Below are 16,103 nucleotides of genomic sequence, written 5' to 3' on the forward strand. Positions count from 1 at the left end.
CTTATTTACATTTTCCTCTACCTATCCCATTAATTCCTTAATTTTTATAAATTCTAAAGTTAAAAATATTATTCGAATCCATTTAAGTTGTTTAACCGCTTCTCTATACATTATTTAATGTAATTAATAAGTGATAAGCTTATTTGAATATTGCGCTAAAAAGTGACAGGGTATAGTATCGCCATCTAACATCAGGGATGTCGTACTATCCGGAGTAGAACCCCCTCTCGCCCCCCACGATTTGGTGACGACGTATAGTATCGCCATCTAAGAACGGGTTTCGTACTAAAGGTGGAGTACAAATCCCCTCTCGCCCCCCACGATTTGGTGTCAACGTATAGTATCGCCATCTAAGAACAGGATTTGAACTAAAATTGGAGTACAGCTACCCCCACTCCTCCTACTCCTGATACATACTACTTAACTTGATTATTCATTAATAACTCCTTTCCTGGGATTAAAATATAAACTTTTAGAATTGAAGAATATAGTATAGACCCTTGGCAAGATTCAAGGATAGTTTTTAGAACCATTCCGCCCGTAATTAAAACGTTATTAATGAATATCGGAAGTCGGCCCACTGTTTCCTACCTTTTCACGCGACACTTTAGGCATCTATCGCTAATAACTAATTAATTAGAGCATGGAGCGTTGCAAAATCGGTCCTTAAATATTGCCAGGGATGTCTACTTGGTTCTATAATAGCCAAAATATGGGTATTATCGTTGAAAAGTAGATAATTCATCGATTAAAGCAGGCAGTGATACAGCCGTAAATGTTCCGGCTTCCGATATTCGTTAATAACGTCTTAATTACTGGCGGAATGATTCTAAAACCTATCCTTGAATCTTGCCAAGGGTCTATACTATATTCTTCGATTCTAAAAGTTCATATTTTAATCCCAGGAAAGGAGTTATTAATGAATAATCAAGTTAAGTAGTATGTATCAGGAGTAGGAGGAGTGGGGGTAGCTGTACTCCGTTTTTAGTTCAAATCCTGTTCTTAGATGGCGATACCATACGATTGCACCAAATCGTGGGGGGCGAGAGGGGATTTGTACTCCACCTTTAGTTCGAAACCTGTTCTTAGATGGCGATACTATACGTCGTCACCAAATCGTGGGGGGCGAGAGGGGGTTCTACTCCGGATAGTACGACATCCCTGACGTTAGATGGCGATACTATATCTTGTCACTTTTTAGCGCCATATTCAAATAAGAATCGCTTTCAGTAATCGTTTATAACTTATTAATTAATTAAATAATGTATAAAGACGTGGTTGAACAACTTAAATAGATTCGAATAATATTTTTAACTTTAGGATTTATTAAAATTAAGGAATTAATGGGATAGGTAGTGGAAAATGTAAATAAGTAACATGGAAAATATGGATTATGGATTTTTTATTAATATAGGAATAAGGAATGTTTTACACATTTCTAATTCTATTAAATAAAATCATGGCTTGAAATCTTCACAGACTCCATTTACAAATTGCTATTATACAAAATATGCAGCCAATTCTGCCATCTTATTTTTCGAAGGGCGAGGTTTACCTCGAGTACGACCTTTTATATGACTATGACTACGAGTTACTACCGGTTTCGAGGCGACAGCGCGATGCTTCTCTACGAGAGACACGAAAGCTGCTGTGCAAAATACGCAGCCAGTCATCTCTGTAGCTTTGTTAGGAAGTTTACTCTTTTCCTGCAATTATATTAAACATTTATATTTTGAGTATAAGAAACTTTTCCATAACGTAACAATTAAAATTTAGTACTTTACCTGTTTATATTCAACAGTTACTAATTGCGCCCCACAGTCGCACACTTCAGTGTCGACTACTACTTTGTGAGCATTTTTGAACAAATTTATTATAACGTCGCAACGATTGCAGCCAAGTTTCCATTTCGGTGCAGCTGAAGGATCAAGTACAAGTATTCCCGATTCGCATTCAAGGCAACTTGATATACCATTCGAGTTCATACCGTGAGGACAGGTCGGATGCGTGCATGAATTACAACCACTCATTCCTTTCTTCATATCTCTGGAATTATTCATCGTGAAAGTATTAATCTTGATTGATTGAAAGTATTATACAAAAAAAAGAATCACCTAAATGGCAGATTGTTGTAACAATATGGACAAAACGTGAAACTTTTCCCTCGTGCTCCCGTAGACCACGAGAGCAATTCAAAATCATCCAATGGACATTTTAGCTCTTTGTAAATTTTGATGTTGCCGTTTTTGGGGAGCTTGTACGTTTCGTTGCAATGTGCGCAATGCATCCTCGACGGTTTCGTTTGTATGTACTTCATATAACGTCGACATTTTCCGCACCTGAATACCAAGCAACAAATATTAAAAACATAGATAATACGCGTATTACATTGACGCGTTAGGTTCATGCTTCTACCGAGAGTGTGCTTTCCCCGACGCAGAAAGAGGAGAAAACGAAACTTCGAACAACTGGTCCATCGCTTCTATATTTTCGACGAAATAATGAAACTTTTGTTTGAAGATTTCTACTGTGTGCTGCAACACGGCATGGTAATCTGCTCGTCCAAGAGCTATAAGATTTAATTGCTCCTCCACTGCAGATCTCATTGTGGGTAAAACCAGCTCGGGATCTATCTGATGTTAATACAAAATTACCATGTAATTAATTATTACTTTCACGTGTATAATAAACGCGTACCTTTTGATAACCATGAACCAACACAATTCCTAACGAAGTTGGAACTAATTTTCTACCAGCCGCAACATTCACATAATTTCGCGTGCATATATTATTTATATGCACTGGAATAGAAGCGTCTGTTCCAATACCATGCTTCTCCATAAGAGATATTAATTCAGCCTCTGTCAAGTAATCTGGGGGTTGTGTGTAACATTCAAGCAGCTTCGTCTATTAAAAATTGTACAAATAAGTAGTCAAATATCAATGTTTTCGTACAGAAAACAATCAAAACCAACTTTATCTGTTAACAACCTCTTGTATATTCACTCTTTCGCCGGGTGTGAATCTAGGCAATATATCGTTGCTTCCAAGTGCTTGCCAAGTGAGAATACTGGTATATCCAGGGTCCACCAAACTGTGTCCATTCGCAGTAAAAGTTTCCATTCCTATTTCAAATTTGACCGTTGTACTTAAATATTTACAATCTTGAGCCAACTGAAAGGTTTAAAGTATTTCATTTCCTCCTTTTCTAATTCAAACAAGTTTGCAACGTACTAAACTAGCTATATTTACGGTAGCGATAAAGTGTCGTGTAATGTAATCGTACAATCTCCACGAATCGCCATCGAGCTCATTTCGTGTAGCATGTTTCATTGGAGTAATAGGAGGATGATCACCAACATTATGTCCTTTCTTTGGCCTATTGATACCAGTTGCTAATATTTTACGAACAGATTCTCCCCAATCGGCACTATTTTGCTGTTGCTTTAATGCTGCACTAAATGTAAATATTTGCGTCAACTTAAATGAAGGAAAGTGTAAAAGTTCGCTCAGAATCAATCAAGTTTCGTTTAACCTACGATAAATCAAAATTCTCCGGGTACATTGATGTTTCGGTTCGAGGATAACTTATATATCCTTGCGTATAGAGACGTTCCGCAATTTGCATAGCGTGATGCGGGCCCATTCCTAAACCTGAACTAGCTACTCTCATCAATTCTACAGTATTCAGTGCTATAGGACGCGACTTTGTCTTTTCTGTCTTTTCCTCGCTTATGATTCTGTATCATTTAATGCAATATGTATTACTAGTACTTTATCATTACATCGACGATCATAATATTTTTATATCGTTTGATACTTGCATTGCTTGGTCATATTCTTTGACATGGCTTAAAAACATGTTCGCTACTTCCTTGTCAAAAGATCGTACACGGCCCCAATTTAAAACAATATTTTGACCATCGGAAGATTCAATCGTGACCTTGAACGTATTTTAATTTATTTCCCTCTTTATACTGTATATTTCAGTTATTTTACAAGAATTATATTCTACCGTGTACGAATATATATGTAGTTATTTCACTGCAAATGGACTGTACCTGTAGAACCCAATACGCGTCCGGTTTGAATGTTTGAATTTCATCGTGCCTTTGGACACAAAAACCCAGCGTCGGTGTTTGACATGGACCATAAGAAATGAGAGTTACATCTAAATCCCCATATTTTCCCTAATGTTAAAAATACACGTAAAATGTTATATAACAATAAATCAATATTGTTATTTTTCGATGGTTCTACCTGAAAAAATTTCGTTTGAAACCTCGTGAAAGCGCAACCAATTCTTAAATCTAACTCTTGTCGAGCATCTACACTTTTTGCTTCATTTTCGTTAGGCTTTACCAAATTTGCCAATGCAGACTTAATATCCTTATCTGTGATAGCAGAAAATCGTGCTCTCCAAATGTCCTGCAACAGATAAAAAATTTACATCGCCAATTTCGGGAATCGTTTGCGCGCGGCCTGCCGGCTCCAATATTGAAAAAATTATCAATTGTAATTACAACAGAATATTAATTATACGTCGTATAAGCCATTTGGATAATCACCAACTTTCTATTTTACTTCAAAAGACTTACATTTGGACTCAATCTTTTAGTCATGCCTTGTTGTACAGCATGTATAACTTCAAAACAAATGTTTTCACCCTCTTTGTCACAATCCAGCCATAATATCAAATAATCGCAATGAGCCCCTTCTTTAGCAAGGAAATAAGGGATTTTTAATTTAGGTACTCCTTCTTTTTTTTCCGTTGGACACGAAAATAACTCTGCCTTAAACATTACAAGAAATAATTAATGTGCATATAGAAAAAAAAGAAGCTGATTTCATACACAATTACTTAAAACTGCTTTGTAGTTATATTAATACAAGCAAAAGATATAACTAAAAGTAACTTTCTCTTACAGGATCAACTTTGTCCCAGTTATTATATTTTCCTATGAAATCCAGTGTCATAACATGACCACAGACAGAGGTCATTTTATAATTCACTGTTTCTGACCTAAATTGACCTATCCATTCATGCACCGAAGAAGATCCATTTAATCCTAAAATTTAAATATTATATCACTTTTCTGTTCAATGCTGACTTTTAGTATTCAACATTGAAGCTAAAAAGCGTAAAAAATTATACGAAAATGAGGTAAAAATGATACATTATGCGTATAAAGTTAATGTTTAATTTGACAAGAACCTAACCCACCTTTTCGGGAAGTACATACACCATTACTTAAAATATTGGCAAGCGATGCTGCTAGAGACGGCTTTTCAGCCACCATCAAAGCTGTTTTCATTTTTACAAAATTTGTTAACTATATATCTATTTTTACAATAACTTACAACTTTTACTACACGTGCGTGTCAACGCAACTCTTAAAACCCTTACAGTCTAAGCACACACGTTCTCTACACATAGGTACACCGAAGATTTTTGTTATTTTTAAATTTTTATCGATTCTTGTCCATTCCTGTACATTTTTATCGATTCCGATCGATTCCTGTCCATTCCTGTCCGATCCTGTTCGAACTTGTCTGAATCCGTTCGATCCTGCACGTTCCTGTCTATTCCTGTCTATTCCTGTTTACTTATGCCATGAATCTCGTGCCTGTTTCTGTTTCCTGTATCACCATACACCTTATTTTATTAACAATAACTACGATTAATGTGACAGACAATATTACCAGACAGCAGATCAGTGCCCAGACTATTTTTTGACATGCTACGAACTGAAGTTGCTAACAATACGCAGAAAGTTTATAATTCTATGCACGAACAGCTTCACAGAGTATCAACATTTTTTTTATAAAAGAATTAAGTATCGTCGATCTTGCTCGTTCTATAGCGTCCATTATTATTATATTATAAACGTCAAAGAAGGTAAACGAATTTATCAATATGCTTATCGTAACAGTTGCGAAAAAATTTCGTAGGATTTTTGATAAATATTTTCAGTCCAATGAATTACATTTCTAATTATCAATATTTCTAAGAAAAATAGAGTATTTCACAGGAAATAACGCTGTGGAAGTTATTATTAAAAACATGATTGTTTAGGCATAAATAATGTTTGGAATTCTTGACACAATCATAACGTAGGTAATTTAGTTGTTTCTTTCCAATTTAATTGCATTGTTTCGAGTATAGAGCGATTAAAGGTTACGTGGTTAATTTGGTGAAATGAATTTACAACTCAATGTTTTGTTTATTTTAAGAAAGTTTATCGTTTGCGGTGTATAGCTATATGTATCTAGTGGTACGCATAATCTTTTCGGTGTTGTGACTCATCGACTTGTCAGCTTCAAATAATTAGACAGTATCCGATATCGAAACAGTAACCTAACAAAAGTATCGACTTCGTAGTTCAAGATAGTATTTTGATCATTTAAAGGTAGTTGATTCACGTTACGAGGCATATAAAGGCACATATTTATTCGCCATAATAGAGTGAAAATTTGAAACTTTTATTTGTCAATGACAATTATATCTTTTTATATTCGTTCGTAATTTCTTCGATACGTAATCAAGAATCTATTTTTTATAGTTACTTTTGCGATAATTAACTTGCATTAATTACAATAAGTGGATACTCTCGATCGCAACCATGGATTGGTTATTTGGAAGGCGTATTACTCCTGAGGAAATGCTCAGGAAGAATCAGAGAGCTTTAAACAAAGCAATGAGAGATCTTGACACGGAAAAGATGAGAATGGAACAGCAGGAAAAGAAAATTATTGCAGAGATAAAGAAACTTGCTAAGGCCGGGCAAATGGTAATATATTTTGATTACATTAGATTTATTATTTATTATTAATTATTATCGATCATTTTATAGGATGCTGTGAAAATTATGGCTAAAGATCTTGTGAGAACTAGGCGTTATGTAAAGAAATTCTTATTAATGAAAGCATACATCCAAGCAGTTTCTCTAAAAATTTTAACATTACGTTCGCAAAATACAATGGCACAGGCAATGAAAGGAGTCTCAAGAGCAATGCAGAATATGAACAAGTAAGAATATTATAGTAAGAAACTTGCAACTTATAATGTATTATTACTTGAATTTGATTCTGTTGTATGTTACATGTAAATGATACTCATTTTATAGACAATTGAATCTTCCTCAAATACAAAAAATATTGCAAGAGTTTGAGAAACAATCAGAGATAATGGATATGAAAGAAGAAATTATGAATGATGCGATAGATGATGCAATGGAGGATGAGGAAGATGAAGAAAAAAGGTAATTACTGCAATTGGTTTAAAATAGCAATTGTTTGATAGGTAACTATAAAATTATTGGTAATTTCAATCGCATTTATTTTATTTGTTTAGCGACGCAATTGTGTCACAAGTTCTAGATGAACTGGGTCTACAATTGACAGATCAATTGTCTGGTCTGCCACAGGCATCAGGTTCTCTGAATGTAACAGGTTCAAAACAACCGGTTGCAACTACTGCAGGAAATGACGATGGTGGAAATCTAGTGGATGCAGATGCTGATCTGCAAGCTAGACTTGAAAATTTACGACGCGAATAAACGTGCATATAGTTGAAAAAAGTGTAAAGTATGTAAAAAAAGAAAAGTATGCATCAATATTATAAGCACATTTGATTTTATACGCTCTACAGCTTTAGTTAGAGGTACATATACTATAATATAGCATTTGCACCTCGATTTATACGTTTAGATGTACAATTTGTAACATAATGATATTTCTGATTCCTTGTGAATTCATATTAACGAAGGAAGGCATCTTTGTTGCCTCAAGTATTTATTAACCATTATGTTACTGTTTTTTCTTTTCTTTTTTATATAAAAATGAAGCAATTTTACAACAGGAAGAGTTAATGTATCTTAGTGTCCCTGAATGGTTTTTTGTACAAAGGAATTTGTAAAGAATACTGAATTACGTACCGAATATAAAATATAAGTTTACTTACTGTTTTTATCGGAACTTAATCTTTTAGTGCCTCGTGTAACATTTGCTTTCAGCAAGTATAAAATTATGAAGGAAAATTTTTTAATTCAGCCGTGTTAATTGATATTGATAATATAAATTGCTTATTTATACAAGTATTGTGGAATTGTCGAGTATTATAAAATATATTGATTCAGTCAATAAAATATAAAGAGAATTTTCTTTTAGTTCATTTCTTAACCCTTTAATGGTATGTACTCTTTTAACTTACCTTCACGTTACAATTAAACGTTTTATAGAAAAAGCAAATAGATAAAAGAATTGCACAAAGAATGAAACGAATTATTAAAAGCAGTATACGATTCTGATTCGTAAGCTGGAAAAAACAGTCGTCGATCGATCGCGAAATCGATTTTCTTCTATAAAACAAAGAAGGTCGTCAGAAGGTGTAGCAATCAATAATTCCGTGGGAAATATGAAATATTATCTCTATTAAACAAAATGTACATATACATAATAGTGCGCAGTGGATAATCATTCTAATATCCTGACCGTGAAATATAAGTATAAAATAGAAGTCTGGTCTGGTTTCAAATATGGCCTAGTAGACGTTCAAAATGAATACGAACGGTTTTAATTAATCGATCGAAGTGCACTGAATTGATAATTCGGTATCGTTATGGAGAGTTTCAATAAACGTATCTGTGCACAGGACCGCTATTACGATATTATCGAGAGAGAGAGATATACATATAAGAAAAGTGAGACAAAAGTAACGAAAAAGAGAAAAGGAAAAATTTTGTTGTTTTATACGATAATACTAAAGCGGGAGGAACGAAGAAAACATTAGTCGCACGCGAACCTCTTTAAGTAACAGATATATTTTTTCTAGGAATCGTTTATTATGATCTGGCAAACCAGACTACGACAAACCGCTATTCTATCTTAATTATATTTAGAGAGTATCAATAAAGTTACTGTTAAAAGTGCTGGTTCACCGTTATCATTCTTTTATTTTTTCCCCTCCCCCCCCCGTTACTGATAAGCTGGTCTCATATTGTTTGCTACTCACTGTAATTACGATCGCGTGCTCTTTCGTACTTTCTCCGTTCCTCGAATGGTAAATCCTATAGAAATACGATGTAGTTTACAAAACTGTGATGGGACCTTCTGTCAATCACATGTATATATATTGTCAATATCTTTTAAACATCTCAGAGGTATCGCCCAAGCACAACGTACCCCAAGCTAGAATCGTTATATCGAGGAGATATCTTGTAGCACCCTCTCGTCGTGTTTACTTAGAATTAAACGCGTTCGAAAAAATTCGCACGTATTCGATACTCTGGTAGTCACACGAAGTATTGTAATGTATTTGGGGACAGTAATCATTATTAATAGTATAAATGGTAGTAGTGAGTACTACGTAAAATAAAGTATTTCCAATTTTATAATATCGGGGATGGATTCCTTTCGCTTATACCGAAATAAACTTTACGTGTTACAATGCTAGTTGATCAACGATCGTGAACTGTTGGCGGGAAAAACTAGTCTCCCAAGCGATATACATTAAATCATGCAGAAGGATAAAAAATCGTTTTTAGTTTTCTTTCATTTGTATTTTTGACCATTTGTTCATTCGCAAATTGTTCACGTAACGAATTTATTACCCTGATATTTGTGCAGTCGAACGAAAATTAACGATCACGAAGAAACGTAATGAAAATACTAATCTGCTTCGAGTACGTACGGGGGATACAACTGTGTTCCTTCGATAGTACCTAAAATCGCTGATGTCTCACAAATAGCACCATTTCTATGGCATTTTTTTCTCTCCGAATACAATTTCAGATGCGTATTTATCAGAATCGTTCTGGAAACTTTGACAAAGTACTTGTCATCTTAACCTCAAAAAGTATTTATCGAAATATTGTCGGTTCTTACTTCGAAATGAAAACTAAACGCAAAATATTTACACGACTTTTTACAATTAACGTTAAAAACATTTACGATCAATTCAAGAGAAATTATCTATACCGTAGAATAAAATTTATTTCTAGTTTCAAGGTTCTCGCTCAAAGTTTGCAGAACGAAGTCGATACTCTTGTTATAATGACGTGCGATATGCTACGATATAATAGAAAGTCGTACGCAACACTGAACCTCGTGTTATTATCGCGATAATTATATGCTTCTTGTTGGATGGAGGGGGAATAAATATGCGCGAAGGACAATTTTTTTTTCTTCTTAAATATTCGTTATATAGGTGTGGGATTATTAGACCTTATACACGGTGTGTACCTGCGCATTATGTACGCTTGTATGCATTTGTTTTTACGTGTACGTACATACTCGTAACATATATACACATGTATAAGCTGTGTTGAGCACAGCCTTCGCTAGATGCAGCGTTTAAATCCGACAGCTTTCTTCGTATTTTTTTTTTTGTTCGTTCCTTAATTTACTGCAGAATTACAAATTGAAAATCTTAAATCGATTTACCTACAGTAGGCATATACGAATTTATCTCGATCGTATTACTCGATAAAACTTAAACATTTGATCTCGTACTAAATAGGGTTTAAATAATTATATCGAGGAAGACTATACTGCCATTAGACTGCAACAATAAATTCAGAAATTAAATTCTATAACTGTTTTCCTTCTAATTCTACGTAACGCCATCAATCGAATTGTATATTCGCACATGCCTGATCTATAATAACTACTATAATAATTTCATTACGGCGATCTTGATTCCTGTACGTATTTTGCTTTTACACCCGTTTATACTCGTTTCTATGAACCGTTTGTGTATGCAAACTAACGCGGATCGTTACATATATTAATTGTATAGAATGCTTGCGTGTGATGTACTCTACGTGTGATGTATATCGAATAAGAAGAACAAGAAAATCAGTTTAATCATGGACGTTCGTAGAAATATGGGCGAGTAACAAATTATTAGGCTTTCGATTCAAATTACCGATCGCGTAGAACTCAGATTTTATCGATTGTACATTCATTCGATCGCACTGTGATGAAGCTACTGTTGATACACGTCGTGGCTTCAAGAACGATACATACTTCTTATCCGAGCGTTAAGAATATCGTTTTAATTCGAGTCTTTACGCTCGATTAAACAATAGCTCTTTAAAATAAGAAACAATTAAAGTAAATTTTGTAATGGAAAAGATTCAAGTCACGGTTATTATGTAATAGAACGTATTCTCAAAAGAGAGACAAAATTTGCTAATGAAACAGTGATAGACTGCTGATGTATATATCAGAGTTAGGCAAATTTTATTCACGAGTAACGATTACGAATTTTAGATTGATTCGTAAACTAACTACTTATTTATAAATTAAAATCTATCAACGAATTTTTTAAACCGATACCCAGATGAGCAAAGTCGCGAACAAAAGTTAATTTACGAGTGTATCTAAAATTTGTATTCGTTACTCGAAAATAAAATTTACCCAATTCTGGTATGTACCTATACATACATATATGTATACACGTATATATCTATATATTGGTTTTGCATTCTCAGTAAGATATTTACAAAAAAAGTGTAGTAAAGTACGTTTGTTCGTAATATATGAAGTATAATATCACTGAATCCATGACATTTTTCTTTAATGCTTTTCGTACGCAGGCGATTGTATTCAGCTATCGCGAGAAATATATATTTCTCATTTTATCAATGCACAAATAATGTTATTGGGCCATTTCTGCATGCATGCATGAACAAGTGAGTGGGAGGAGAAGCTTGTGTCGAGAAATGATTGTTGAATATACATTTGGTTATTTTTTGTTAAATTCAGTATTACTCAATTACCGTTCCAATCCCGACCCGATCTCGTCATGGTATAAATCTGACAACTATATTCTACATAAATAAACGCGTGTGTAAATTGGTTTGATATTTGAGTCAACAATTTCGCGAACTACTACTATTATTATTGTTATTATTATTATTATTATTATTATTATTATTATTATTATTATTATATTTTTTTGCTTCTTTTAACTAGATTTTTCGCAGTCAGTACCGTTTCAACGCGTATGGATATAGGAGTTCGGTCGTAACGGGACCAAGTTACTCGTATTTTAACCCTTTATTTGTCTGATGTTAACTGTTTATCGTGCAGCACCTATAGGGGTGAACATTTTTGACAATTTTCAACTAACGAGGATCGCAAAGATAGATAAAAGTTGCCTGTAAGAAGTTGTATCTCATTTAACATTCCTTAAAAAGCAAGGAATTACTTAATTTTTGTTTTGTCTAAATAAAGGGTTAATCTCATTCTGCTGTTTGTGGTATACTCTTGTCGAATGGTCCGATAGTTATTGCGATATTACAAGCGTCCTGATAATCTCAACTTTTCTACAGTCTTCGTTCTGTCAAACTTTCGTTTGCAACGTTATTCAAGTTACGAACGTACTCCATTTACTTTGGTCCTCTACGAATTACGTTTCGTTCGGTAATTCAGGGTCATTGTTGAGCTCTCCTCGGCGAAACAATTGCGAAACTGTTTAATGAAGACTTCCTTTCACGACAGTCTTTGATTCGGAATCTTTAAACTTCCTTGATATAAATTACGATAAACGAATTTACGCAATAAAGAAGTAGAATTTATAAATTTTTATGGAAAAGATCAATTAGTCGCTAGTATTAAATGAAACTCTCTTATTTCATGACGATCCTCCAGTTACTTGTGAGTTTCGTTGCTCTTTGTTCCCCTGAACGTTCCCGGTAGTAATAACGCAATAACATCCGCTATTTTGGAACAGCAGTTTCACGACGTCTTACATTCTAATCGCGGGTCCTCGATTTTTTAACGAATTAACCTACCGAAGCATCGTTACACCTGGAAATTATCTACAGTTTGCCGAACGAGAATCAATTGTTATTTACATATACACGGTAAAAAGAAAGTTCCCATCGTTGCTGTCGCGTATGCTATCGAGAATGAGGAAACGACGCGCCCCGTGAGAGAACGAGATCGTTTAATCGGTACATTCTATGATAAAGTGACCAGGAAGTGTCCACCCATCGATCCATCATGAAATTCACCGACAGATACTTGCCCTCGTAGCGCGGAACAGTCTACCGAAACGATTCTCAGCGTCGAACGCCTGGATTAGGGCTGGAATTATTCGAACAAATTACAAGTACAGTACTGTCTTGCTCCTTGCATCGATCTACGTTACGGATACATGTGACAGAGGCGCGTAAAATGTTTATCTATTCGTTGAAATATTTCCTCGCGTTGCATCACTCAACCGTGAAACGTTAACGATGGGTGGAAAGTCTTATAACGTATTAACAAAGAAATATTCGTGTAGAGAAAAATTGGGAAACCCTAATTCCAGCCCTAAATAACGTGTGAGCATAGTCCAACGGTTTCGAATTCATACACGATGAATTACAGCTTACGGATAGTTTGTTTTTAAAATGCGATGCAGCTCGAGAGACGAGGGGATGAACGATGGTTATACGTGTTCAGCGATGAAGAAGATTAGGAACCACGGACCTAAACGCTTAAACTAAGGCTACGCGATGTGTCTACCGTTCGAGACTAGAATGGATTTTCAACCGGGTGACTCAAAGACGAACGAATAAACGAACAAGTAAACGAGAAACATTTTTGGTCAAGCGTTTAGACGAACGATACAAATCTCTATACTAATAGTGTCGCTTATCGATGAATACCTTTGTTTGCCGATCTGTGCGCTTACGTCGGAAACGTTTTTTTTTTTTTATTTTACATATTTACACGTCGTCGTCTCATTTCACTTAATCCTAAACCTAGTGCCTTCTCGCGCTTCGTGTTCCCGCCCCATTTTTTTTTTTTTTTGTTTTTTTGGTACACAGCGAATGATATTGTTATATATTATTTGCAACTCAGCAAAATGCACCGATATATGTCGTGTACGTTATAGATATACGATTTTACGCTAGAGATTTTAGATAGTTGCGAGACGAAACGTTGCCGGTTTATTTGCGTTTAGAAAATTCGAGTCTTCGAGTGGATTACCCTTGTAAGAATCTCAGGAGCCATAAACAACTCAAGTATCATTCTGGAATTCAACTAACGATAAGCAATTGGACTCCTATTTCTTTTTATACTCAAATAAAATGCTTAGCCAACGGTCAATAATATCTTTTGATCTAAACTGCACAACAATTCGGAACGGATTCAGACACGCTAAACAGTAGATAGTTTAACCCAGGACCGTGACAGGGCATAGACGAACTGGGCGCGTACCTATGAGAACCACGTTATACGTAAACCGTTTCTTTTATAAGGAACAGAAATCAATTATATTTCTTGTAGTCGATTTTTATTTTGTCCGTAGGACGTTTTTAACTTTTTTGTTCGAATTATTACTCATTGAAACAAGTAAGAATAAAACATTTTATAGAAAAATTTTAGACAATAGAACCTTCGATGCTCCATTTTTTGCTGTGGATTATACTGTACGATTATCAATCGAAAAAGTGAAGGTGTGCCGTGTTTCATCGCTACCCCGAGTGGTTAAACTGCCTAGTCACGGTCCTGCTTAAACCCATACGTATCCGTATCAATGTATTCCATCGGCGTGCACGCGTTCTAAACGTAAATGAAACCGGCCTGAACCTATACTGCGCGTAATCCGAAAGGATAACGTCATGGTACTCTCGCGTAAAGCTTCATGAAACTGATTAACTTCCCCGATAAGTGATCCGCCTGGCGGAGTGGTCGGGCACCGAGCGCGACGCCTCGCGAGAAACCGACACGCAGAAAGTTGTACGCGTAACTCGGGCGCGGGCCTCGAGTCATATAGTCCAGACTTGCACCTTCTCCGCGACGATGCACCAGCTCGCGTGGTCGTAGTAGGACGAGATAATGTGCAAGTTCTCCACGTATTTGTTGATCAGTTGGTCCAGCTCGCCCTCCCTGAACACGTGATAGTACTGATGGTAGGTGATCGCGCCACCGCCGCGGTCCGACGGTAACGACTCCTGAGACGAGGAGGCGCTCAAGGAGTCGTTGCTACCGGTGGTGGTGACCAAACAATCGGTGCTGCGTTTACTGTTGTCGGGATACCTGGGCGGTGTCTCCTCGGAAGCCGATCGTCTTTGTATCTGAAGTTTGCGCTTCTCCGCGTACGATTTCGGATACTCGGCGTTGTTGGACGACAACAGCGATACCATGCTGCTGCATAGCCTACCCGTCGACTCCGCATGACTACCATCGCTGAGGCTAATCGTATTGTCAATGGACTCACCGATGTCGCTCGACTCCATCGAGTTCGCTGTCCTCAGATACGGCTGCTTCGACGGATGCTTGTCCAACGAAGCGTTCTCCCTTTCGTTCATGAACTCGCCGGTGTTCGAGACCATCACGAAGTCCATTATGTCCTCCGACGTGCTTCGATGCATCAGCGTCTTGTCCTCCGTCTCGGTCGTATTGACCGTGTCTAACGGTATCTTCTCGGTGTTCGCGTGGAAGCCGTTACTGTTGTTACTCAGCCAAGCGATCGTGTTCGACAGGTTGTTGTATTTACAAGACTTTGCGGATTTGGCCACGTTTACATCGAACAGCGTCGCGTTACGCTTGACCAGGTCCGATCCCTTCGTCGTTAGCAACGTACCGTCGAGGATCCTCTGGTTGCACGCGTCCACCTCGAGCTCCGATTTCTGACAGAACTGATCCTGCGCGGTATCCTGCATCAGATTCTCGCTGAGCTTCTCGGTGAAGTCTATCAGATGCTTGCGACATTCCTCGCTCCAGGTGTCCTCCACCTCGGGCAACTGGTAGCTATCGGTCGAACTCGAATGCTTGGTTCGGAGCTTTTTCTCGGTGGTCAGCGACGTTTCGATGCTTCGTTGTTCCGTTACTTGCGACTGGTGCGATCGACCGTGAGTTTTTTGGATAGCAGTCTCCACGGCGTCTTCTAAGGAACTGGCAACGTTCGCCGCTGCCTCCAGGAGCCTCGAAGACGGAGACGAGATGCTGTCCTCTTTGGTATCTTGTTCTTTCGAGTCGGCCACGTAACCTGACGACTCGTCGGCGGTCACGTTGCTGGTATCTGATACGTTCTCCGCCGAGTTGTCCGATACTTTTGACTCGGTGCATTCGGACTTTGTGTTCTCCTTTTTCGCGTACCT

At 36.7% G+C, this 16,103-nt stretch overlaps 3 protein-coding genes across 8 annotated transcripts in view; 1 reads left to right on the top strand and 2 right to left on the bottom strand.

Moving 5' to 3' along the window:
- Window positions 1–1,385: 1,385 nt before the first annotated feature.
- On the bottom strand, window positions 1,386–5,764 carry Top3beta (DNA topoisomerase 3-beta). 2 transcript variants are annotated; one of them, XM_076762522.1, is made up of 15 exons: window positions 5,704–5,764; window positions 5,225–5,640; window positions 4,927–5,069; window positions 4,599–4,793; window positions 4,261–4,428; window positions 4,062–4,190; window positions 3,825–3,943; window positions 3,540–3,740; window positions 3,253–3,457; window positions 2,992–3,174; window positions 2,698–2,907; window positions 2,416–2,633; window positions 2,115–2,339; window positions 1,785–2,046; window positions 1,386–1,706 (listed from the first exon to the last, which is right to left on the bottom strand). In XM_076762522.1, exons 2-15 carry the CDS (start codon window positions 5,313–5,315, stop codon window positions 1,500–1,502), a joined length of 2,556 nt encoding a protein of 851 aa, XP_076618637.1. In that variant the 5' UTR covers window positions 5,316–5,640; window positions 5,704–5,764; the 3' UTR covers window positions 1,386–1,499. The 2 variants fall into 2 exon arrangements, with proteins under 2 accessions (XP_076618637.1, XP_076618638.1); XM_076762523.1 differs by lacking the exons at window positions 5,225–5,640; window positions 5,704–5,764 and having other exon boundaries at window positions 4,599–4,789; window positions 4,927–5,054.
- Window positions 5,743–8,168, top strand: Vps2 (vacuolar protein sorting 2). 3 transcript variants are annotated; one of them, XM_076762528.1, is made up of 5 exons: window positions 5,743–5,899; window positions 6,564–6,791; window positions 6,855–7,030; window positions 7,128–7,262; window positions 7,355–8,168. In XM_076762528.1, exons 2-5 carry the CDS (start codon window positions 6,624–6,626, stop codon window positions 7,557–7,559), a joined length of 684 nt encoding a protein of 227 aa, XP_076618643.1. In that variant the 5' UTR covers window positions 5,743–5,899; window positions 6,564–6,623; the 3' UTR covers window positions 7,560–8,168. The 3 variants fall into 3 exon arrangements, with proteins under 3 accessions (XP_076618643.1, XP_076618645.1, XP_076618644.1); XM_076762530.1 differs by having other exon boundaries at window positions 5,777–5,898; window positions 6,605–6,791; XM_076762529.1 differs by lacking the exon at window positions 5,743–5,899 and adding an exon at window positions 6,266–6,410.
- A 1,370-nt stretch (window positions 8,169–9,538) lies between these two features.
- Fid (class I SAM-dependent methyltransferase fire dancer) overlaps window positions 9,539–16,103 on the bottom strand; it is a 28,362-nt gene continuing 21,797 nt past the window's right edge. For all 3 annotated transcript variants that reach the window (XM_076762513.1, XM_076762511.1, XM_076762512.1), the window contains exon 9: window positions 9,539–16,101. In XM_076762513.1, coding sequence (XP_076618628.1) covers window positions 14,769–16,101 — 1,333 coding nt within the window. In that variant the 3' untranslated portion in view covers window positions 9,539–14,768. The remainder of the gene's footprint in view (window positions 16,102–16,103) is intronic.

Source organism: Colletes latitarsis, chromosome 3 (assembly GCF_051014445.1).
Source record: "Colletes latitarsis isolate SP2378_abdomen chromosome 3, iyColLati1, whole genome shotgun sequence".
Classification (NCBI taxonomy): Eukaryota; Metazoa; Arthropoda; class Insecta; order Hymenoptera; family Colletidae; genus Colletes; species Colletes latitarsis.

Coding starts and splice junctions, on each gene's coding strand:
- Top3beta (XM_076762522.1), bottom strand. CDS start 5,315: ATGAAAACAGCTTTGATGGTGGCTGAAAAGCCGTCTCTAGCAGCATCG. Junction 5,070..5,224: donor TGTATGTACTTCCCGAAAAG/GTGGGTTAGGTT, acceptor TTTAAATTTTAG/GATTAAATGGATCTTCTTCG. Junction 3,175..3,252: donor CACGACACTTTATCGCTACC/GTAAATATAGCT, acceptor TAAACCTTTCAG/TTGGCTCAAGATTGTAAATA.
- Vps2 (XM_076762528.1), top strand. CDS start 6,624: ATGGATTGGTTATTTGGAAGGCGTATTACTCCTGAGGAAATGCTCAGG. Junction 7,031..7,127: donor GCAATGCAGAATATGAACAA/GTAAGAATATTA, acceptor CTCATTTTATAG/ACAATTGAATCTTCCTCAAA. Junction 7,263..7,354: donor GAGGAAGATGAAGAAAAAAG/GTAATTACTGCA, acceptor TTATTTGTTTAG/CGACGCAATTGTGTCACAAG.